Here is a 25,028-nt window from a genome sequence, read left to right on the forward strand (position 1 = left end):
AGATCAGACTTTGATAGATCTCTGTTCTTTAAATAAAACAGGGTGCCCACTCACACCTGATTGCCATCCCATTGATTGAAAACACCTGACTCGAATTTCACCTTCAAATTAACTGCTAATCCTAGAGGTTCACATACTTTTGCCAGTCACAGATCTGTAATATTGGATCATTTTCCTCAATAAATAAATGACCAAGTATAATATTTTTGTCTCATTTGTTTAACTGGGTTCTCTTTATCTACTTTTAGGACTTGTGTGAAAATCTGATGATGTTTTAGGTCATATTTATGCAGAAATATAGAAAATAATAAAGGGTTCACAAACTTTCAAGCACCACTGTAAATGTCCCGCCCCTAAAGTGTCATTGCACTATAGTCACAGCTCAAGTGTGCCTTCACTGTTCTCCATGTTTAACTACTTCACTAAAATACTGTCAGTCACTCTGACTTCCTGTTTCAAAAGGAAATACGACATCTCTAAAGATGATTTATGTAGTGATTTAAAGTCACTATGAAACACTTATGCTAAGGGCTCACATAGCCAGTTGATCAGTGAGAACTGTGGGTGGGGCTACCGTGGCCATTCCAGCAGATTCTGCAGGTGATCCATCGCATACATTTGGGTGGAGTAAATGTGCAAATGAGGCTACAGTAGCCATGTCAGTAAAACCAATGGTGGCAGCGATGTATGGTCTCACGGCAATGACGGCAGCGCGTACGGTTTTTCACGGCTGCATTATGGCATAGCCACAGCAAGACGAAATGAGCCACGCCCCCTAGCCAAGCTCTTCACTTTCTGCAGGTCATTCCTCCGTGAACATTTTGAGCTCGATGGTTGCGATGGAGTGCTACGCTAACCCCCAGTAGCCCACGCATGCCTCAAGGATACATGTTTATTTTAGCTGTGTTTTGTCTTGCAGGTCTGTCTGTAGACTACTCCTCGAACAAAGTCTACTGGATCAACTCAGGAAATGGGACCATAAATAGATGTAACCTGGATGGGAGTGGCCTGGAGGTGATCGACAGCTTAAAGAAGGAGCTGATGAAGGCAACAGCACTGGCAGTGATGGGTAAGGTTCAGGAATACAGCAGTATTGTGTGTTCTGATTGGCTGAAAGCCTCCAGTTTCCAATGTGAAACCAGTATGGTTTTTTTTTTTTTAATCATCCCTTATAATCTTCCTCTCATTTCTATGAAATAAATAAGAGTTTAGGGTTCTGAGGGTTCTAGCTTTTATTTTTATTCCCTTGTTCTTGCACAATCTACACTAGGAGTAGTGTTGGAGCTGAATATGAAAAGCCCATATGGTTTCTTACCAAACAGATTGCACACGTCAAAACCCGAAGCGTTCTGTCTCTTGATTAAGTCAGCGGTCAGATCTTCTTTAGATCTGATAAAGTACACGCAGCGGTTCTGCAGCTGTATCATGACATCAGCACATATTGACCAAGAACACTGATCAAGTACTCGTTAACTTCCTGACACAGCTGTGCTTTTACAGTGTGTGTTAAATAATAAGAGCACGCACACACACACTCCACATCAGCAACGTCCTCTGGGATTTACGCGCTACACTCCAGAGAGAATGTGTACAGATGGAGTCAGACGGATAAAACAGAACCTGCACAAGGTTTTGAAATATTGCTCCAGTTTACACTACAGCTTATAAACAGCTTTATTTGAAATTGTTTGCTGCTTTTAAAACAATTATCTGAATGATGGTCGTTACGACACAACATTGTGGATATTGTATTCTGGACTGTTTTTTTTTTTTTTCCCATGGCAACCATTTTGTTTTCATGGCAACCATTTTGAGTCAAAATCTCGAAGTACTTTGCATTTTCTTGTTTTTACCTATTTTCCCCACGTCTGTGTGGGCTTGATGTGGACAGGGTGGGCTGATGGGTTTAAAGGATATGGGACATGGATATAATTATGTATAATTATGTATAAAGGACATAAGAAATGCCATCTAAATCACTGCAGGGCGTCAAAAATGTGAAAATCATCACATTATTCAACTTTTTTATACATCAGCATAAAACAAGGATTCGTTAATTGGCTAAGCGGTCACGTGACCCGTGACATCACAAAAACTTTCCAAGGAGCCAGCGCTTGGGAATCTAATGTAAACAGGTTACCGAAATGGACACCATCGACAGTGACATTCCCGATGTTTCACAGAGATGTGAAGTTAGACCCTATCAATTCGAACCGATAGCTGGAAATTCACATGAACATGGATCTTGTCTTTACTCTGACGGGTCAGATGATTCTGAGAGTGAGAGTTCATTCAATCCCCATGAAACTGAAAGCGGTCGGCTGGATAACACTTCCTGGTAAGTTAAAAACAATTCTGCTCAAAGGCTAATGATCTGTTGAAAGAAGTATTATTTTTGTATCATACATTGAAAGTTCATCATAGATCTAGCTAAAGTCCGTTGCAAGCTAGTTTTTTTTTTGCTGATATTTTTCGAGATTGATTGAGATACAATGCTTCCAGAGTCCGAGATGAAAACATTCAAAATGGCGAAACGAGTCAGAATTATGATAATCAATAATTGATACACCCAAAATTATAATACTAATCCTTACCGCATGAGGCCCATGGTAAAACCACACTTCCAGGAGGGGCTGCCGTCTGCCGAGAGCGCTCCTCGTCGGGCACGGCCAGGCGGGCGAATGCCCTGGTCCGTCCGCCCTGTCTAAAAAATAATGGTACAACTCCGAGTGAAGGTATCAATGTGCTGCCGAAGCGCGCAGAAGGTGTTAGTACGCCTGTCATTATAGTGCGGACTTTCCATAGCATAGAAAATCGCCACGTTTCAATTTGTGTAACTGAACTTTGCTTCATGTCACTGGTCATATAAACCTATGTAAACAGGAAAAACGCGGAAGAGTTTGGTCGCATCTAACTACAGCCCCAAAAAATACCATTGGCCATGCTGAGCCTAGCTACATTGCTAACAGGAGTGACAGCGCGTCTGACTGACTGGGAGGTCGTAATACACCATGATGTTCAATGTACGTTAAACACTCTAAAAACGAAACAATTTTCTTGTCATCCAAGACACAAAAACTATTTTGTCGCATTCGTCATCATCACGATTCACACTTCTCCATATTCATCTACCCGCTTGTGCTGTACCCGAAAGTTTTTGTGACGTATGATCACGTGACAGCGGCTCTTCCGGTTGTAAAATATGCATATCGGAGCTCGAGCAGAAATGCCATATAATCATCACGAATATAACGATTTTGCTGAATTTAATAGATGATTTTGTATTTGTTGATGCAATTATTTCATATTTTTAATGGAAAGAAACTGATATAGCGTGCATTTATGTTTCATGTCCCATATCCTTTAAGGGCCCAGCTGTGGCAGTTTGGTGGTGCTGAGGCACGAAACCCACACCCTCCCATCACTTACCCAGAGCCTCGACCTGCTGAGCCAACACTGCCCCTCTCGGAGTGCTGTGCATTAAAGATTTAAAAAAAGACAAATGATAAAATGCTAAACCGTATACATAAGGGCAGAATAAATTAAAACTCAAATATAACCAAGTAATAAAAGCAAAACAAAGAATGACAGATGGTAAGGTGTTAGTACGGTCGTTATAATAAATAGCATTTTATAAACCTTAATAAAACAATCCACAATTTGTAAAAACAACCTCTTTTAAAAGTAATGTTAATGTTTCTGTGGCTAAACTAAAATTCCTGCCAGATTTAAAAAAAAAAAGTTTTGGTGACTTTCTTCATCCTTATGTGTGCATGTTGATAAATGCCAATCACATGCAGCTTTACCAAACACATTCGTGGAACAGTTACATTTAGCCACGCCCTCAAAACTCTAAAATGATTAGACGGTGTGGCGTGAGCTAAATCTTCCAATAATGCAACTCAGCCACCGCAGCACGTGAGCTGCATAGACACACAACACGGCCTCCTTTTATAGGGTGCCATTACTTTTGTTCTGATCGTGTGCCTCGACTTATTTGGCTCAGTTTATGGGTTTATCTTTGGACTGCTTTCGTTAATGTCATTAACAGGAAACCGCTGAGTTCATGAACAAACTGTTTTTAAACCGTCGTTAAAGAGATGAACGTTTTTCCTGAGCGTTATTCTGACGTGATCTAAGCCATCATGGTTCAGGATTTGAGGATGCAAAGACTGATCTGACCCTGGATCAGCACTGCGGCTGTTGGAGGTGAGGAAGAGGTGCAGTGCTGCCACTCCGACACTGGTTTCAGGCTGCAGATAAGAGCGAGCGAGCGAGCGATCTCAGGCTCGTCACATGACACTTATTTCTCTGTTTCGTGGATTGACGCTAATCACTGCTCGAGCACAGCAGCTGTTCCTGGTGATGGAGATCATCAGCTAAGAACACCTGGCTTGACTTGCAGCATCTGTTGCAGTGAAATTAAATTACCTCCTCCTACGTCCCTCACCTTCTCCTCTATGTTTAGCATGATGATGTAGGAGGAGGAAATGAAGCAGCTGAGTTTCTTTACAAAGTCAGCCTTAATAGGGCGGCACGGTGGTGTAGTGGTTAGCGCTGTCGCCTCACAGCAAGAAGGTCTGGGTTCGAGCCCCGGGGCCGGCGAGGGCTTTTCTGTGCGGAGTTTGCATGTTCTCCCCGTGTCCGCGTGGGTTTCCTCCGGGTGCTCCGGTTTCCCCCACAGTCCAAAGACATGCAGTTAGGTTAACGTGGGGCGGCCTTGAGCGAGGTACTGAACCCCTGACTGCTCCCCGGGCGCTCTGGTGTGGCTGCCCACTGCTCTGTGTGTGTGTGTGTGTGTGTGTTCACTGCTTCAGATGGGTTAAATGCAGAGGATGAATTTCACTGTGCTTGAAGTGTGCATGTGACAAATAAAGGTTTCTTCTTCTTCAATCCTTAATCTCCCGACCTGTTCCATTGATCCAGACCGTTTCATCTCAACCACAATCAATATCATCATCATTTATACTTATACCTCATACCACTGCTGGATTCTGCATCCTGATTGGTCAGAAGGTGTTGTTTAATTTTCTGTAACAGCAGCTCTGACAGTAGTGCAGCTGCGACTCACAGGTTTATATTAATGCGCTCGTTCTAATACTTTATTGTTAAAGTGCCATTCCACCATTGGATGTATTCTTTGGCATAAAATACAATATATTTTGACAACATATATAGATGGTATCACTAGACAGAGAAATCTTTTAGCTTCAAAATGATATATCAAACATAGTTTTTTGACAACGGCAAGTATATTAATTTTGCGACCAAAGTAACCTACCTTTTTAATTTCCGCGCGTGATGTCATCGGCAGGTTCCCCTTCTTGTGTACCGTGTGACGTGGCACATATTATCAGCAATGGCAGATAGAACGCGATAAAAATAATACCAATAAATCTAGCTAATACCAATAAATCTAGCTAACTGAAAGATTAACTCAAAATTTTTCGCAATTTCTTTGGCCCCCATATACGAGGAGAAATGACTCTCTCACTTTGGGGGTTTCCTGGTCTAAAAATAGACCGACACATGGTACACAAGAAGGGGAACCTGCCGATGACATCACGTGCGGAAATTAAAAGGGTAGGTGACTTTGGTCGCAAAATTAATATACTTGTCGTCAAAAAATTATGTTTGATATATCATTTTGAAGCTAAAAGATTTCTCTGTCTAGTCATGTTGTCATAAAATATATTGTATTTTATGCCAAAGAATACATCCAATGGTGGAATGGCACTTTAATGTAGTAACGGCTCATTCGCAGGAAGTTTTCGACATTACAGATGTTTCTGGAAGGAGTCTCCAGTGTCAGCGCTCTGTAACAGTCAGAGGTGAAGCTGGAAGTTTAGCTTTTCTCATCTTTTAAGCTTTGCAGTTTCATGACAAGTTGTGTTTTTATTTTCTTATTCGTGGTTGGTGAGGGAACAGCTGTTTATAGCGTCTGTAACGTACATGACAACAGGAACGAACTCATTTCACCGGCATTAACTGTAAATGAATAAAAATGTATGCCATGCTTTGATAGATAAAAACGTTAGTAAATTCTAACACTGAAACGTTTTTTGTTTTGAATTTATCTCAACACCTTTTTGTTTGAAAGAGATGATGTAAATGATTTGCTATGCGTAGTAAAGAAATACAGATAAGCTCTTAAAGTATCTTCATAGAAAAATGATTTTTGGGTCGCTTTGACCCCGTCATTGGGGTGTACGGTTAGTTATTGAGGCCAGGGCCACTGAGAGCAGCTCTGCCTTTCCCGAGTTTCGCTCGAATAATTCAGGGTTAAGTGTCTCACCTGAGGGCACAAAGCTCTCTGATTGAGGACAGTCTCTGACACAAGGTCACTTACACACACACACACACACACACACACACACACACACACACACACACACACAGAGTCTGTAATTAGCTGTAAGCATCACGTCATTCACTTTGGATTTAATTTCTTTTCAGGGTAGAGGAAGACAGATGTCCATCAGATCTACTTTTTTCTTTTCTCTTCACTCATCAGCCCACAAAAAGCCAAGCTCATCATTATTCCTCACAGTCCACAAATTGCATTGATTCATTTTTGACTTCTTGCTCCTGCTCTATCTCTCCTCCCCTCGGCTCTTTATCATCACGCTTTTTTGGGAGACTTTAATCTGTTAAGCAAAATCCAAGCAGTCTGTCTGTGTGATGCTATCAGACAGAGCGGTATTAATGAAGCATGTGTGCTCCGTGCTGCCTTTCCCTTCTCTCTCTCTGTCATGCACACACTCGTTATGCTCCTCATTTAAGATGATTTGGCCTGCTGTCAGTACAAGCAGCTTCTCGTTAAAGGTGTTGGTGAATACAGATACTGAACAATGTTATTACTCTGGTGTTCAAAATGTGATATGAGAACTAATGCACCACTTTCTCATCATTTTCAGCTGATTGCTGCCACCTTGGATCATGTTGATAAATAGTTTTCCATTTATGTGTGTCAGGGCAGATTTCAGAAAAAGTGTGGTAGAAACAAATGGTTTGAAATAATTGTTATAGAATGATTTTGTAACACTCTCACAGTCAAGAGGAAACGAGGAAATGGGAGACAGGCTTGTGACAACATTTTGTTCGCGCATTGTTCTGCTTTTCGCTGATTTTTATTTCACTCTCTGCACTCTAAACACACACACGACACCCAGCTGCTCAGCTCTCTCTCTGGCTACTCGCTTCTCTCACACAAAGGACGCACAAATAAACTGCTGGCGATCCAACGCAGGCGAGACTCATCACGTGTTACCTGCCGGTTCAACCTGCCTCCTCTCCGTCCACAGCTGAAGCTCAGCCACGCCCCCCACTGCCAGTGTTAAGCACACAACAGTTCGTAATTTTGTGTAATTTGTCACAAAGTACATTTTCAATATGTTCCTGATTTATTGATCACTGAAACCAGGAGCAGAATTTGTTCACTTCTCATAAACAGATAAACACAATATCAGTTGTCATGATGGTAACAACAGAGAATCTCATCTCATCTCATTATCTCTAGCCGGCGAGAGGCGGGGTTCACCCTGGACAAGTCGCCAGGTCATCACAGGGCTGACACATAGACTACGTTCAGACTGCACCCTGAAACGACCCATATCCGATTTTTTTTGCCCATATGCGACCTGTATCCGATTTGTTATTGACAATCTGAACGACGCAGATCCGATTTTTTCACATGCGACCCAGGCCGCTTGGATATGTGGTCCTAATTCCGATGCATATCCGTTATTTTCACATGCGACTGCAGTCTGACCGGACGGGTCGCATTCATGCGACCTACACGTCATCAACAAGAGACAAACGTCACTATTCTGCGTTGGCTAATCCCGCCTCTTTGGTGGAAAACAACAACATTTGTACAGTTTTCAGAATTTAAATAGACTTTTATAGAATTGATCAAGCTAATGGTGGATTTGGTAGGGACCTGGATGTTGATCTGTTAGCCTGATTAAATAAAACAGTTTCTATAACTGATTTATAACTTAAACCATCCTGGATTACAAGATTATAAGATTGTTCTGGAAATTTCCAGTAATTTGACACCTTCGGTCTCATTAGTCTGCTGCCCACATTAATCAGATTATTGTGTGAGTTCCGCCGCCGCCACAAAAACCACATCGCCAGGTCTCGCCTCATCTCCATCGCAAACTGCACTGGTGTTTCTGCACCTTGAGCCAGCGCTGAGAGAAGTTGCAGAATTCAGCTGGCTATAAACAATCTAAATAAATATTTATAAAAATGTAGAAAAAGTTTATTAATATGACGAAATAAATATGTGCAAATTATTAAGCCTGAATTAAGAGTTTGGTAATACAGCGGCCGTATCCCAAATGACTGCCTACTGAAGCTCGAGTGCACTATATAGAGTTTAAAAATCCATTACTTCCTAGTAACATGTAGTGCACTTATATAGAAATTAGAGAGACATTTAGGAGTCAACCCTCGTTACCAGGCTACACGTTTTCATTTCAGTTCAGAAACAAAAACACACACGAGACCTCACACTTTAACACTAACCAGATAATTTAACAAACAAACAAACAAAAAGAAATCATTAAACTTGAAGAGTGCGCTTTTTTTTTTGTTTACGTATTACGTACAGTAGATGTGCTTATTACGTGTCAATTTGCGCATGCAGGACACTTTTGGGTCGTTTTCCGTTCATATTGGAGATCGCATATAAGTCTCATATAGTTGGTAATGTGAACGGCCTAAGAAAAAAATCGGATTTCACAACAAATCAGATACGGGTCGTTTCAGGTTGCAGTCTGAACGTAGTGATAGACACAGACAACCATTCACACTCACATTCAGTCAATTTAGAGTCACCAGTTAACCTAACCTGCATGTCTTTGGACTGTGGGGGAAACCGGAGCACCCGGAGGAAACCCACGCGGACACGGGGAGAACATGCAAACTCCACACAGAAAGGCCCTCGCCGGCCACGGGGCTCGAATCCGGACCTTCTTGCTGTGAGGCGACAGTGCTAACCACTACACCACCATGCCGCCCAACAGAGAAACTGCAGGTAGAAAATAAAACCCAAGGTAAATTGGGTTATCAATTAAACAGTCATTTTAAAATGGCATAATTTAACATTTTGTAAATATTTTTAAAGTTAATAATGAGAAAGTGTTAGATTTGCCTTTTCATTGTCAGCCTGTTTAATCTTTTCTTTTCATACTCTTTTGTCCGAAAACCAAAAGTGTTATTTTTTCTTTAATCATGTTCAGCTGTAAATTTGCATCAGCTGAAATTGTGTGACGGCTCCCTAATAAATATAATTAACCGATGTTCGCAGTACACTTGTCTAATTTTAGTGAAGTGGAACACAGAAGTGAGGACGCTGCGACTAGCACAGCTTTCAAGTGGGAGAATCAGTTTGAGATGAGAGCACCAGCCAAAACATTACTAATGTGAGACGGAGGGAACGGGGCGGGGCTCGCAGGTGGTTAGTTCAAAGCAGCCACGCATTCCAGATTCATACAGTTGGGTCCATAAGTATTTGGACAGTGGTGGCGTTTTGGTCATTTGGCTTCTGTACACCACCCCTAAGGATTCGGAATGAAGCCATCAGGATGTGATTGGAGTGAAGAAATTCAGTTTTATTTCAGGGGGTTTCGCCATAATACTGCATTAACTGTTTAGGAATTACAGCCGTTTTTACATAGTCTCTCCATTTTCACAAGCTCAAAAGTAACTGGACAAGCTAACAATTATAAATATAAGCATCGTTTTTTTAATGCTTGGATGCAAATGCTTTGCAGTCAATGACCTTCTGAAGTCTGGAGCCCATGGACATCACCAAATGCTGAGTTTCCTCCCTTTCCAGGCCTTTATTGGAGCTGCCTTCGGTTGCTGCTTGTTAGTGGGTTTTTCTGCCTTCAGTTTTGTCTTCAGTAAGTGAAACGCAGTAAAATTGGCTGACCGACTCGGCCATTTAAGAACATTCCATTTCTTAAGAAGCTCTTGGGTTGATTTTTTTTTTTTTTTGCATGTTTTGGGTCGTTATCCCTCTGCACTGTGAAGCACCGTCCTCGGTTTTGCAGGATTTGACTGAATCTGAGCAGAAAGTAAAGCTCTATACACGTCAGAATTCATCCTGCAGCTTCTATCAGCAGTCACTTCATCAATAAACACCAGGGACCCAGTTCCACTGGCAGCCGTGCGCGCCCATGTCCACCATGCTTACAGATGATGTGGTCTGCTCTGGGTCATGAGCCCTTCCTTTCTTTCTCCATACTCTTCTCTTCCCATCATCCTGGTCCAGGTTCATCTTGATTTCATCTGTCCAAAGAATCTTGTTCCAGAACGGAGCAGGCTTTCGAACAAAGTCTGATCTTTCTGTCCTTGATCATTACCAGTGGTTTGTATCCTGAGATAAACCCTCAGTATTTACATTCATGAACACACCCCCTGATTGGAGACTTTGAAAATGGCACGCCTACCTTTTTGAGAGTCTTCTTGACTTGATGAGATGTTGTTAAGGGGCTTTTCTTCGCCAAGGAAAGGATTCTACAATCATCCACTTTAGTTGTCTTCTGTGGTCTTCCAGGCCTTTTGTTGTTGCTGAGTTTGCTACTGCGTTCCTTCTTGTTAAGAATGTACCAAATTATTGATTTGGTCACTCCTAAAGTTTCTGCTCTGTCTCTCTGATAGGTCTGGTTTGTTTTTGTTTTTTCAGCCTAATGATGGTCACTTCACGTGCATCAACACCTCTCTGTCCCACACCATATATCGAGAGTTCCCATGGACGGATGCCGAATGCAAATTCAGCACTTGAAATCAACTGCAGACCTTTTATATCATTAAAACCATAGAGTCCAGTAATTTGCAGGACACTGAGATGTGCTCTGATAGCAATCTTTTGACCCTCCTACAGCACTCTGTCTTCTCATTCGTCCTCCGTTCACTTTCCTCTGTATTTACTCATGAATTTCCATGATGAGCAAATTCTCCTTCTTCTCTCTCTCTCCTCTGTATTTCCTTCATATCTGATTGTTGTACGCATTGTTTTAATATTAATATCTAATTAACCTCATTTTCTCAGCCTTTTCTCCTGAGTAAATGAACAAGGATGGAGATTATTATGTATTATAAATGAGTTATTTCTTTTTCTTTATCGTTCAATTTCGCATGTCAGGAATATCAAAGGAAAAACATTTGTGACCTGCAGACTTGATAGCAGTGTATTCCTGAGTTAATCAGGACAGTGGTGCGTTCCTGACGGGTTCGGGATATTGTTGTATGTGGCAGTGGGGACATGGTCGAGCATTTACTGTAGGCAGCAAGGAGTCCGGTCGAACCGGCAGGTCACATGATGAGTTTCAACTGGGTCTGATTACTGGCAGTTTATTTATATGTGTGCCTTGTGTCCTTTCAGAGAGAAGCTGGTAACCAGAGAGAGAGCGAGAGAGAGAGAGACTCAGTGCCGTGTGTGTGTGTGTGTGTGTGTGTGTGTGTGTGTGTGTGTGTGTGCCTAAGAGTGCATAAAAATAAATTGAAGTCCCTGAAACGTGATAGGAAAACAAAATAATGAAACACACCTTGAGTTGTCAAGCCTGTCTCCCACTTGCTCATTCCTCACGAACCCCAAGAGTGCTACAGTGTACTCCTGAGTTAATCTGGATAGCGGTGCTACAGTTGGGTCCATAAATATTTGGACAGAGGCAACATTTTTCTAATTTTGGTTCTGTACATTACCACAATGAATTGTGAACAAAACAATTCAGATGCAGTTGAAGTTCAGACTTTCAGCTTTAATTCAGTGGGTTGAACAAAATGATTGCATAAAAATGTGAGGAACTAAAGCATTTTTTAAACACAATCCCTTCATTTCAGGGGCTCAAAAGTAATTGGACAAATTAAATAATTGTAAATAAAATGTTCATTTCTAATACTTGGTTGAAAACCCTTTGTTGGCAATGACTGCCTGAAGTCTTGAACTCATGGACATCACCAGACGCTGTGTTTCCTCCTTTTTAATGCTCTGCCAGGCCTTTACTGCAGCGGGTTTCAGTTGCTGTTTGTTTGTGGGCCTTTCTGTCTGAAGTTTAGTCTTTAACAAGTGAAATGCTGCTCAATTGGGTTGAGATCAGGTGACTGACTTGGCCATTCAAGAATATTCCACTTCTTTGCTTTAATAAACTCCTGGGTTGCTTTGGCTTTATGTTTTGGGTCATTGTCCATCTGTATTATGAAACGCCGACCAATCAGTTTGGCTGGATTTGAGCACACAGTATGTCTCTGAATACCTCAGCATTCATCCGGCTGCTTCTGTCCTGTGTCACATCATCAATAAACACTAGTGACCCAGTGCCACTGGCAGCCATGCATGCCCAAGCCATCACACTGCCTCCGCCGTGTTTTACAGATGATGTGGTATGCTTTGGATCATGAGCTGTACCACGCCTTCGCCATACTTTTTTCTTTCCATCATTCTGGTAGAGGTTGATCTTGGTTTCATCTGTCCAAAGAATGTTCTTCCAGAACTGTGCTGGCTTTTTTAGCAAAGTCCAATCTAGCCTTTTTATTCTTGAGGCTTGCACCATGCAGTGAACCCTCTGTATTTACTTTCATGCAGTCTTCTCTTTATGGTAGATTTGGATATTGATACGCCTACCTCCTGGAGAGTGTTGTTCACTTGGTTGGCTGTTGTGAAGGGGTTTCTCTTCACCATGGAAATTATTCTGCGATCATCCACCACTGTTGTCGTCTGTGGGCGTCCAGGTCGTTTTGCATTGATAAGTTCACCAGTGCTTTCTTTCTTTCTCAGGATGTACCAAACTGTAGATTTTGCCACTCCTAATATTGTAGCAATTTCTCGGATGTTTTTTTTCTGTTTTCGTAGCTTAAGGATGGCTTGTTTCACCTGCATGGAGAGCTCCTTTGACCGCATGTTTTCTTCACAGCAAAATCTTCCAAATGCAAGCACCACACCTCAAATCAACTCCAGGCCTTTTATCTGCTTAATTGAGAATGACATAATGAAGGAATTGCCCACACCTGCCCATGAAATAGCCTTTGAGTCAATTGTCCAATTACTTTTGGTCCCTTTAAAAACAGGGTGGCACATGTTGAGGAGCTGAAACTCCTAAACCCTTCATCCAGTTTTAATGTGGATCCCCTCAAATGAAAGCTGAAAGTCTGGACTTTATGTCCATGTCCATTATATAACTATAACCTGAATATGTTTCAGTAAACAGGTAAAAAAACAAAATTTGTGTCAGTGTCCAAATATACCTGTATATGGACCTAACTGTATGTGGGTTTTCCATAGAGTCTAAGGTACCATGGGTACTTCTGTGAAAAAGAGTGCAGTCAAGGTATCTTTCAGAAACTACAGTGGGGGTATCCTGAGGAGAATTCTGGGGTTACGGAGGTATTCAAGAAAGTTTATTTGGGGTACTCCTGAGGTATTCTAGAGAAATGGGGTTACTTGTGGTACCTCTAAGAGAATGTGGTGGTGGTGGGGGGATTTTTGAGCGCGTTGGGGTGGTGTTGAGAGAACATGGGTACTAGAGATACTCTCAATAGAACGGGGTAGTGTTGCACTGTTCCAGAAGAGAAAATACAGGCTGTTTCGTATGTCATGTCCCGAAATAAATAAAACATTATGGGTTTATTTATTTGAGTTGTTTATTTGGGTTTTATGACTCATGTTGTGTCTTTACCTTTGCATTCCTGTGATCAGGAAATAAATTGTGGTGGGCGGATGACGTTTTGGCTCAGATCGGCACGGTGAGAAAGAAGGACGGACAAAACATGGCGGTTCTCCGTGTCAAAACCACAGGAGTGGTTCAGATCAGACTTTACGATAAAGATGACCAAAAAGGTAACGTGAACACACCTTCTGTCAGGGGGATCGGCAGTCATGGGGCTCCATTTTCACAAATGGTGTCTGTACTTTTGAGGTGAAGCTCAGTGAGGCTGTTCTTGGAGGCTTGTGGTGGCTGAACACCTCACTAACACACACGAGCTCGGGTTTGTCTTTAATCCATCACTGACCTGGGTCCGTATGAAATCTAAAGGTTTTATGGCCGTCTACCTGATAATGAGGCTCATTACTAACTTATCACCTGACAGGATCGAAGATGATCCATGTTATTTCCAACCTTTTTAAAAAAAAGTAGTTTCAGGGGTTAAAACGCTGCCCGTTTCCATTCTTTCATGAGCCGCTGCTCCTCTGACGAGTCATCAATAACGAAGACAGCTTCATTAACTACACTAACCCTGATCCTTTTAATGCTACATTAAGATAAAAAATGACAATTAAGTTGTTTTTAAGGTAAATGTTTCTTTTTTGCTAGTCTGTCAGATTTGTGCAAAGTAGTCAATGCCATTAATCTCAGTGACACAAAACACAGGGGAGTAAAAGGATTCGCTCATTACTCTACTTCAGACTGAGTAACTGGGTGTCTCTGTCAAGGAACAGTGGAGACCTACTTCCTTTTTATGCTTAAGTAAGTGTGTGTGTGTGTGAGGGAGAGCACGCGCGTGCGCGTGTGTGTGTGTGTGTGTGTGTGTGTGTGTGTGTGTGTATATATGTGTTAGAGCTCTTCTTAATGGCCTCCTGGGCCATTTACAGCCTCACGTAATGCACCACTGAACAAAAGTGGAAAATCAATTAGCTGGATTTAGGTTCGAATTGCAGTGACACCGTGTGTGTGTACGTGTGTGTGTACGTGTGTGTGTACGTGTGTGTGTTCTGTGTTGCCTTCGCAGGTAGCAATGTGTGCGTGCTGAATAACGGTGGATGTTCTCAGCTCTGCCTGCCCACCTCAGAACACACTCGCAGCTGCTCCTGTACGGCAGGTTACAGTCTGACGGCGGATCGCTCCACCTGCCGCGGTAAACCCAGCACTTTAAAGTTCTCCGTTTATCAGATGAACAAATTCAGACAAAACAATCGTAAGTTATTTAACTTGAACAAGCTGTTGTTTGATCCTTGTCCTGTTTACAGGAGTGGAATCGTTCCTGATTTATTCCTCTCACGATGGGATCCGGGGCGTGTCTTTGGACCCCACTGATCATTCAGACACATTACTTCCCATCTCAGGAACGCTGTCAGCAGCCGGACTGGACTTCCACGCAGGTGAGGAACTTCTCTTACCCTCACTTTATTCTCACCAACTCACTCAGGAGTGAAATTAATGCTCACAGAGTCATTTACAGTGAATTCTAATTTAATTCTTATTGCGTGTCGTTAATCTAAAATGGTGGAGGAGGACATTAAAATCTACACCACGGCGTAACAGTGAGAGGGTTCAGTTATTCCGTAAGGTAAAAATTTAACAGAATTACATTTATACCAACAGAAATGGCCTGATAGTCTAACGCAACTCCAATCTATCAATCAGCAAGCAAATAAATAAATGAATGATCTCTTCTCAATACGCAGTACTTTTTTCAGGACTCATTTCTGATTGGTTCACATCTAAATAGGGCCGGACGATACGGCAAAAATATCATATCACGATTCTCAAACACGTTTCTGTGACAGATGACGTGCAGGTTTGCTCGCAAACTGACAGCAATAATAGGTTTTCTTCTTTTTAAAAAAAATCTGATTGATTTTATATCGTTTCTAATCATTTTAAAAAAAAGTAAAAAATGTACACCACCATTCAAAAGTTTGGGGTCACCCAGACAATTTTGTGTTTTCCATGAAAAGTCACACTTTTATTTCCCACCATAAGTTGTAAAATGAATAGAAAATATAGTCGAGACATTTTTCTGGCCATTTTGAGCATTTAATCGACCCCACAAATGTGATGCTCCAGAAACTCAATCTGCTCAAAGGAAGGTCAGTTTTATAGCTTCTCTAAAGAGCTCAACTGTTTTCAGCTGTGCTAACATGATTGTACAAGGGTTTTCTAATCATCCATTAGCCTTCTGAGGCAATGAGCAAACACATTGTACCATTAGAACACTGGAGTGAGAGTTGCTGGAAATGGGCCTCTATACACCTATGGAGATATTGCACCAAAAACCAGACATTTGCAGCTAGAATAGTCATTTACCACATTAGCAATGTATAGAGTGGATTTCTGATTAGTTTAAAGTGATCTGCATTGAAAAGAACAGTGCTTTTCTTTCAAAAATAAGCACATTTCAAAGTGACCCAAAACTTTTGAACGGTAGTGTACATGTAACACTTAACATTTGCAAAACAATTCTTACAATTTTAAAGACAAAGTGCAAAATAAGTACAAAATATTATAAAACGATATCTCCATCACTGTGATATCTCATAAAAGTATATCGTGTCATAATTTATCATGATACTGATTGTATATCCTCAGGTCACCCAGCCCTCTAACCATCACTCTGACATGAATCCTAACAAACTCTAACACGCCTCCCGTATTGAAATGTAACCATGACAACAAGGATGAATAACAGATCGAACTTGGTCTGCATTTACACGCTGCTTTCATACCATTTAAATAAAATACTGAACGTGAATGCAGAAATAAACGGTGCAGTAATTAGATTAGATTAGATTAGATTAGATTAGATTAGATAAAACTTTATTGATCCCTTTGGGCGGGTTCCCTCAGGGAAATTAAGATTCCAGCAGCATCATTACAGATAAACAGAGAAAAGAAATAGAGAAAAACTGCTAGATAAATTAAAATAAATTAAGTATTTACATATACATATATAATAGAATAAGATATGGGGAAGAGAGGAAGGGGAGAAGTGGGGTTAGGGTAAGTGGGGGGGGGGCAGGAAAGATATTGCACTTTATATTGCATGTTGTAATTACACAGAGTGGGATGATTTACAGGCTGTAGTGCAGAAAATGTTTTAAACATAAAGTGGTAAATAAAACAGATTAAAATCCCACCGTCAGACGTAACCATAACTACAGTCGTATACAGGTGGGCTGGTGGTGGATTAGCAGGGTGATGGTCACACAGAGTTTAATATAATTTAGTGATGACAAAGTGAATCATTAATGAAGTGGGCTCAGTGTTACGCAGAAAATTCAAAGAGTGGCTTTTATTTTATTTTTTATATTTTTGTTTGTGTGTGTGTGAGAGAGATCAGTGTGAATTTTAAACTATCATCAGAGAGGAATCCTTTTCAACATGGCTGAAATATGATCTCTCTTGAATTTCAGAAAAGCAGCACGGTCGCCTTCAAAATCCATTTCCCTGAAACATCTTCTGTATTTTGTCGTCTGTTTTGTTGGTTCCCACTCTGTAAACGTGTGAAGAGATATTTTGTGAAAAGAGAGCATAATTTAAATTAAACTAAAAATTGTAAAAGAAAAAATTTCAGACCATCCAGAGTCCACATTTAGACTTCTTTCTTTCTTTCTTTCTTTCTTTCTTTCTTTCTTTCTTTCTTTCTTTCTTTCTTTCTTTCTTTCTTTCTTTCTGCAGTATTTGAAACTAAAATATTTCAGTAAATTTCACGCTCTGCATCTCTTCTTCCTCTAATTTGTTTTAGAATAGTCTGAGTTTTATAATCATGTGCTATTATTATAATAAAATTAACCTGTTAGAATGACTTAAGTGTTAATAATACATTTTCCTTAAAGCTATAACGAATAGTTTCTGTGGTTTATTAGGAAATGAAACATTATACTGGACTGACCTGGGGTCCAATAAAATCACCCGAGCTGCTCGAGATCAGGCGTGGAGGGAGGACGTGATAAACACCGGCATCGTGCGAGCTGAAGGAGTCGCAGTGGACTGGGTCGCAGGTACAGCGCGTGTGGATGGACGGATGGATGGAGAGTGAGTGATGTGAGTGACGGGTTGATTGATTGAGGCTGTTTATCTCGGTGCTTTAGGTAACGTTTACTGGACGGATCACGGCTCTGATCTTATCGAGGTGTCTCGGTTGAACACTGTTTATCGGGCCGTGATCATCTCTGAAGGACTTGATCAACCTCGAGCCATCGCCGTGCAGCCACTGGAAGGGTGTGTCCTGGTGGTGTCTGTGATAACATTAACCACTAAGTCGCTTCACAATACACAAACAGTTCTGAGCTTCCGAGCAGTAAACCTGCAGCCGTGTCTGATAGAGCTCGACTCTGCAGCACAGAGCTGCTCTTAATCTCCCACTTAACCACCAGGAATATAAACCTCATCACACCGAGCGTCTGAGCTCATCAACACGTCACTGAGTTCTTACTCACGTAAAGGTGACACACCAGCACACGTACACACTCACAGGAGATCCCTCACACTGCTCAGAAACATTTATCTTCTGGATAAATCAGGATCAGTGCAGCGTCTCAGTTAAAATAATAACTCATTGTAATTTATAATGTTTTTTAGAATCACACAGCTGTGAGTGTGTAAGAGTGAACCAGTGTTTGTGGAGCACGTTCTTTAACCTAGTTGGTGTTTTTCTGGTTCAGCTTCCTGGTTTGGACAGAATCGGGACAGTCCCCGAAAATCAGCAGATCTCGTCTGGATGGATCGGAGCAGACGGTCCTCATTAACTCTGAGCTAATCTGGCCAAGCGGCATCGCAATAGACTACCAGGTTTGCTCCTTATTCTACACACTGTTCACCTGTGCTGCGTCCAGAATCACTCACTACATAGTGAACTCTATAGTGAGTTCGCCAATTTGTAGCGCTGTCCGAATATACAGTACACTACCGTTCAAAAGTTTGGGGTCACTTTGAAATGTCCTTATTTTTGAAAGAAAAGCACTGTTCTTTTCAATGAAGATCACTTTAAACTAATCAGAAATCCACTCTATACATTGCTAATGTGGTAAATGACTATTCTAGCTGCAAATGTCTGGTTTTTGGTGCAATATCTCCATAGGTGTATAGAGGCCCATTTCCAGCAACTCTCACTCCAGTGTTCTAATGGTACAATGTGTTTGCTCATTGCCTCAGAAGGCTAATGGATGATTAGAAAACCCTTGTACAATCATGTTAGCACAGCTGAAAACAGTTGAGCTCTTTAGAGAAGCTATAAAACTGACCTTCCTTTGAGCAGATTGAGTTTCTGGAGCATCACATTTGTGGGGTCGATTAAATGCTCAAAATCGCCAGAAAAATGTCTCGACTATATTTTCTATTCATTTTACAACTTATGGTGGTAAATAAAAGTGTGACTTTTCATGGAAAACACTAAATTGTCTGGGTGACCCCAAACTTTTGAACGGTAGTGTATAGTGAGAATTATTACACCCAAAAGAGTGCACTCATAGTATCCCACAATGCACCGTAAAAAGTAGGGTACAACTGATCGTCACTAACCAAGCAATATATCCCATCATGTATTGCGGTTGCGCTGAAAGAAAAGCTGTAAAAGCTGTTTCGTGAGGAGCGTTAAGTATTTTAGAGTGAGTTTAGCAGTAGTTTGTTTTTCCTTCTGACAGTGGGCACGAGACGGATTTATAAGTTTTGGTGCGAAAATGGCAATAATATTGTAGTGCGTTGGGGTGAACGGACAGATGGAGGGAGAAACGCGTTATAAACGGACATTCAGGTAAGTAATATAGTAAGAGAATAGAAAATAAGCTAAACTAGAATAAGACAGATAAATTACAAGAATAAAAGTTAGAGTGCAGAGCGAGGAATTAATCAAAAGCCTCAAATTTGATTTAATAAAAGAAGAAAGGATTCAGCCTTGATTTAAAAGAACTGAAAGCTGCAGGTACTTTGTATTGATTAATGTGTGAAATGTGCTCAGTATAATAATATGGATTTATCACAGACACACACGCACGTATTTATTTATTTATTATTTTAAAACCCCACCAGCCGACTGATCCGGCCCGTTTTAATTGTGCGACAGTAATGATGTACACTACCGCTCAAAAGTTTGGGGTCACCCAGACAATTTAGTGTTTTCCATGAAAAGTCACACTTTTATTTCCCACCATAAGTTGTAAAATGAATAGAAAATATAGTCGAGACATTTTTCTGGCCATTTTGAGCATTTAATCGACCCCACAAATGTGATGCTCCAGAAACTCAATCTGCTCAAAGGAAGGTCAGTTTTATAGCTTCTCTAAAGAGCTCAACTGTTTTCAGCTGTGCTAACATGATTGTACAAGGGTTTTCTAATCATCCATTAGCCTTCTGAGGCAATGAGCAAACACATTGTACCATTAGAACACTGGAGTGAGAGTTGCTGGAAATGGGCCTCTATACACCTATGGAGATATTGCACCAAAAACCACACATTTGCAGCTAGAATAGTCATTTACCACATTAGCAATGTATAGAGTGGATTTCTGATTAGTTTAAAGTGATCTTCATTGAAAAGAACAGTGCTTTTCTTTCAAAAATAAGCACATTTCAAAGTGACCCCAAACTTTTGAATGGTAGTGTAAATGCTGGCGCAGTGGAGTAGTGTCCCAAAGTGTTTTTACATTTTACCAATGAGCGCATAATATAGTCCCCTATATAGAATTCCCTAGATAGTGAGCAGGGAGGAGTGAACAAATGAGTGAGCGATTTCAGACGCAGCACTGGAGATCAGTCCTGAAGTGAGACAGTCCTTCCAGGTCAAAGGTCACAGTCTTGGTTGTAGAAACAGCAGATAGGATGATGGAGGAGTAGGCGAGGGGTACGCCAGCTGGTTCAGGTCGTGTCTCAGACCTGCAGGTTTCTTCCTGTCGAAGCTGGAGAGCAGAAAGGTTTCAGACTCTGCAGAACGAAGCTGTGTTACTCTGAAACCGCTGCGTTCTTAACAGATCGGACTGTCACCTGAACGCTAAGCGAGCTGAAGTTAGTTTTGAAATTGTTTGTTTTTCAGGAAAATAAATTATACTGGTGCGACGCGCGTTCACACAGGATCGAGAGAATCAACCTGGACAGCGGCAAGGAGCGAGAGATTATTCTGAAAGACAACAACGCTGATCTTTTTTCCGTCTCTGTGTACGGCTCGTACCTCTACTGGTCTGACAGGTAATTTATTTCTCCATAAACGAGACACGCTTTTCATACAGCAGCCTGAACACACACTCAGAATACTTTAAAATGGATATAGAGAAATCAAATACATTAATATTTAAGATAAATATATGAGTGATTCCACGCTTATGGGTACTGAAATGGGGACATGAACTTATTCACCTAAAACCATTTCTTTTTTTGCCATCAGGTCACAAAACATGTAATCTTTAATGAATGATATGTTAAAAGATAACTTTAATTTTCTGAGATGTAATAAAAACATATTTATATGCCAAAGTCAAGCCTATGAGTTCCAAAATGATGTCTGTTACATTACTTCTGTTACGATTGTCCATCTCGCGTCTGTTACAAATTAATTACAATCTAGCTCTATACCATGTTAATCTTATTGAAAGAATGTGTATGTTTATTCTACTACACATGTTTATTAATTATATTTGCTAAAACATCACCTTCCTATGTTTCAAAAAGTAATTCTACATTGTTAAAATTGAGAATATATATGTCCACAACACTTCTGTTACGTTCTGACTTTGGCATATAAATATGTTTTTATTACATCTCAGAAAATTAAAGTTATCTTTTAACATATCATTCATTAAAGATTACATGTTTTGTGACCTGATGGTAAAAAAAAAAGAAATGGTTTTAGGTGAATTTTTAAAAATAAGTTCATGTCCCCATTTCAGTACCCATAAGCGTGGAATCACTCATATACATATACAGGATAGAAATAGAAATATAAGGGTGCGCATGCTTTTCTCAGCCTGGACTGTAAGTAATTAAATAATAAAGCCATTAAATAAAATTGTTTTTATTAGTTTAGGCAGACTTCATTTTGGTGAAAGTGAAATCGTATTGTGTCGATAATTATTGCAGAAATCCACGCACAGCTTTTCTCATAACACTTTGTGCTGGTGTTTGGAGTTTGGGATGAAAGTGGTCTTGGACTCAGTGTTCTGTTCACTGATGTCTCTCAGGTCCCACTCTAACGGCTCGATTCGACGCGGCTCTAAAAACGATGCCTCGGACGCCGTGGCGCTGCGGAGCAGTCTGGGAAAAAGCCTGAGAGATGTGAAGGTGTTCAACCGAGAGCGAGAGAAAGGTTACGCGTTTACCAAACATTCTGTACATCCGGAGTATTCTACTTCTAACACGGCACAATTGTGAAAACTTCCTGTGTGCAGCTGAGCAGAGAGACTCTGTGTGTAACAAACATCAGCCTGAGGCAGTTAGAGAATTATTTATAAAGTCTTATCCAGGGTTCAAGGTCAAACCACCAGCAGAAGATTTAATCCATAATCACTTCCTGCAAAACTGGCAACTCACAGTCAGCTGAAAAAAACAAAACAAAAAACTCTAAAAGTTCAAACAGGAAGGAAACCCGGTCAGCAAGAAAACCACAAATGTGAGCAAGTGTAAACCAGGGGAAATGAGGACGTTAGGAAAGTGGAATTAGAAGAACTGGTGCACTAGGAATTTAAATGATAAAGAAATAATTATAGAAATTATGACTACAGGGTGAGAAGGAACTAGTGAACTAGGTGGGGGGATTTCAAAAGCTGGAAATGGAAATGCTGGGTAACTATAGATAGGGAGAGAGAGAGAGAAACTGGGATGCTGGGAAACTAGGCAGTGAGAAAAGTATACGGGTCATTCCATGCCAAATCAACAAATATCTGACAAATTTATGCTCGACCATCTCAGATTTCAATGAAATTTGGAGGGCTCAGAGATACTATTAAAAGAAGTTAATCCCCAAAATTTGAGCTTCCTCTCTCCAACGGTTTCAGAGATACAGGCATTTGAATTTTTCGATTTTTTTGCTTTTTGCTCAAAACATACATATTTCAAAGTGTAATATAATCTTTATTATGCAAGATAGAAACCTAAAATTTTGCACAGAGAGACTCAATGTCTTGTACTACAAGCTTCAACTTAGAATTTCAGTGGTCATTGTATATTAGATGGTGATTTTAACAAGGAAATTAAAAAGACAAATTTGCATTTTTTGCATTTTTAACTCATTCTGGAAGCTTGCCTGTGGCAGTAATGCTTAAACTAAGAATGTTATTCAAATCTACACAGAAATATCTAACAATTTCAGTTTTACCAAGTCTCCACTATTCCTAGTTTGTCTGTAATAGGGTTTTGAAATTCGCCGATTTCTAAAACATGCCATTTTCAGTAGCAAGAAATCCAATGTGGGATAGCAGTTAGGAACTTGTACATTTTTTTAAGTAATCCCCAAGATCCATATTTTATATTTCCAAATTTTTGTTCTGTGTCTCTCAAGTATTTTTAAACTACAGGGGTTTAACAAATCCATTTTCACCAAATTCGAATTTTTGATATATTTTCATATAACTGATATTTGAGGGTTAATAAATGCTTCAATAAGGCTCAAGTAGGTTAGGAGACATGTTTCTTCCTCAATTTTAAATAAAATTTCAATTAATGATCAGTATTAATTATTTGTAAATTGATTTTAATCTAAGACTGTGTAACATTAGCAATCAATGACCAGCTATTGTGTACCAGTCAACAGCCAGCCTTATCAATATCAACACAGCACAATAGGTGACCTTTGATACCAGAACAGGTGGCTCATATCTTATAGTTTTAGAGTCTGTAAACTGCATACTTGTTCAGATAACATTATATTGCTTGGATTATATTAAATACATTGTAATACAGAGCACTGAGAAAATGTACCAATGTTATTAACTGAATGTGTTTCTTTGCAAGGATTGGATATTTTGAATAGTTGACTAGGGAATTTAATTGTACTTGCTTTCAATTTGAGATCAGTATAAATGAGTTTGTTCTTAGACATCTAGAAATGGCTGAACTTCCTCTCTGTTCTATAGGAATTGGACTAAAGAAAGATTCTGACTGCCATAAACTAACATACAACAGAAATTGTAAGTTAAATACACTCTCTCAGTATAGTTTGGAGCAAATTTCATTAATTAAACAGAGAACTGAACTTGAGAACATTTCAAGCACAGACACAGTATGTCTGCATCATGAGAAACTGTTTCTGATGAAATATGAAGAGCTACAGAAAAGTTGTTGTGATCCATATGAAAGGCACAAGAAAAAAGTTAAAACAGAATTACGTTCAATTCTTCCTGAAACAGCAGATTCACTTTCAAAATTGATAAATAAAAATATTAAACCTGGACAAAAATTGTGTTCTAAACAGGGCTTTGAACCGGTTCAAGGAACGAAAACGAAAACCGGGAACTTTTTCTATTTCACACGGAACAGAAACGAAACCAGAAACTTTATTATTTTTTATGCTCCGGAACAGAAACGCTTATTAAAAATAATGGTAACCGGTTAATACCGGTTTTTATTTCGTTCCTCAAAGTTTCCGTAGCCTACAAATAAAAAAGTCATTCTTCTCCTGCGCAAGTTTCTATGACCCGCTGGGGTTCACTTCCTGTGTGACGTTCGCTGACTGAATGGAGAGAGCAGGAGGGTGGACTACTATCACGTCTCCACATCTTAAATAAGAGGTAAATATTGCAGTCTATCGTTATTCAAAAACGTCAATTTCAAACACGATATCAATATATTTGTCCACGTTAATGAGAGGCTCGCGAACATTAAATGACGTTAACCTCTGTTAGCCTATCAATGCATAGGGCCTGACTCGCCTTTGGTAACACACTAAACGAATTCTCTTTCATTTTTGGCACTTTTTCTGTTTGTGTAGATGGGAAGACATACTGAGAATCCAAATCGCCAACATTTGAAATAATAATTGTTTTGAATTATTTCTTGTCTTATTTAATGAAGGTTGTAATAGAATTAGCCTACATTTGGCTTAAGCTGGATGAGACAGAGACATAATTTTATAGCCATTTGTTAAACAGCTGACAGGGAACGTAATTAACCGTTCCGGGAACGAAATTTTTTTGTTCTAACCGGTTCGGGAACGTCTATTTAATGGTGGAACCCAAAACCAGAAACGTTAAAATTCCGTTTCTGTTCGGAACGAACCAATAGGAAAAAAAATTCTGGTTCAAAGCCCTGGTTCTAAATGTTCACAGAGAGTGAAAGAATATTTAAGCCAAGCAGATTCAGCAGGTTCTACAG

The 25,028-nt window shown here is 40.2% G+C and overlaps 1 protein-coding gene across 1 annotated transcript in view; it reads left to right on the forward strand.

The window, feature by feature from the left end:
• The window catches only part of lrp1ba (low density lipoprotein receptor-related protein 1Ba), a 453,831-nt gene that overhangs the window by 223,202 nt on the left and 205,601 nt on the right, over nucleotides 1-25,028 (forward strand). Inside the window, exons 44-52 of the mRNA XM_060911172.1 lie at nucleotides 920-1,069; nucleotides 13,712-13,852; nucleotides 14,743-14,868; nucleotides 14,981-15,112; nucleotides 17,600-17,734; nucleotides 17,825-17,954; nucleotides 18,398-18,524; nucleotides 20,761-20,912; nucleotides 21,902-22,026. Coding sequence (XP_060767155.1) covers nucleotides 920-1,069; nucleotides 13,712-13,852; nucleotides 14,743-14,868; nucleotides 14,981-15,112; nucleotides 17,600-17,734; nucleotides 17,825-17,954; nucleotides 18,398-18,524; nucleotides 20,761-20,912; nucleotides 21,902-22,026 — 1,218 coding nt within the window. The remainder of the gene's footprint in view (nucleotides 1-919; nucleotides 1,070-13,711; nucleotides 13,853-14,742; nucleotides 14,869-14,980; nucleotides 15,113-17,599; nucleotides 17,735-17,824; nucleotides 17,955-18,397; nucleotides 18,525-20,760; nucleotides 20,913-21,901; nucleotides 22,027-25,028) is intronic.

Source organism: Neoarius graeffei, chromosome 27, assembly GCF_027579695.1.
Source record: "Neoarius graeffei isolate fNeoGra1 chromosome 27, fNeoGra1.pri, whole genome shotgun sequence".
Taxonomy (NCBI): domain Eukaryota; kingdom Metazoa; phylum Chordata; class Actinopteri; order Siluriformes; family Ariidae; genus Neoarius; species Neoarius graeffei.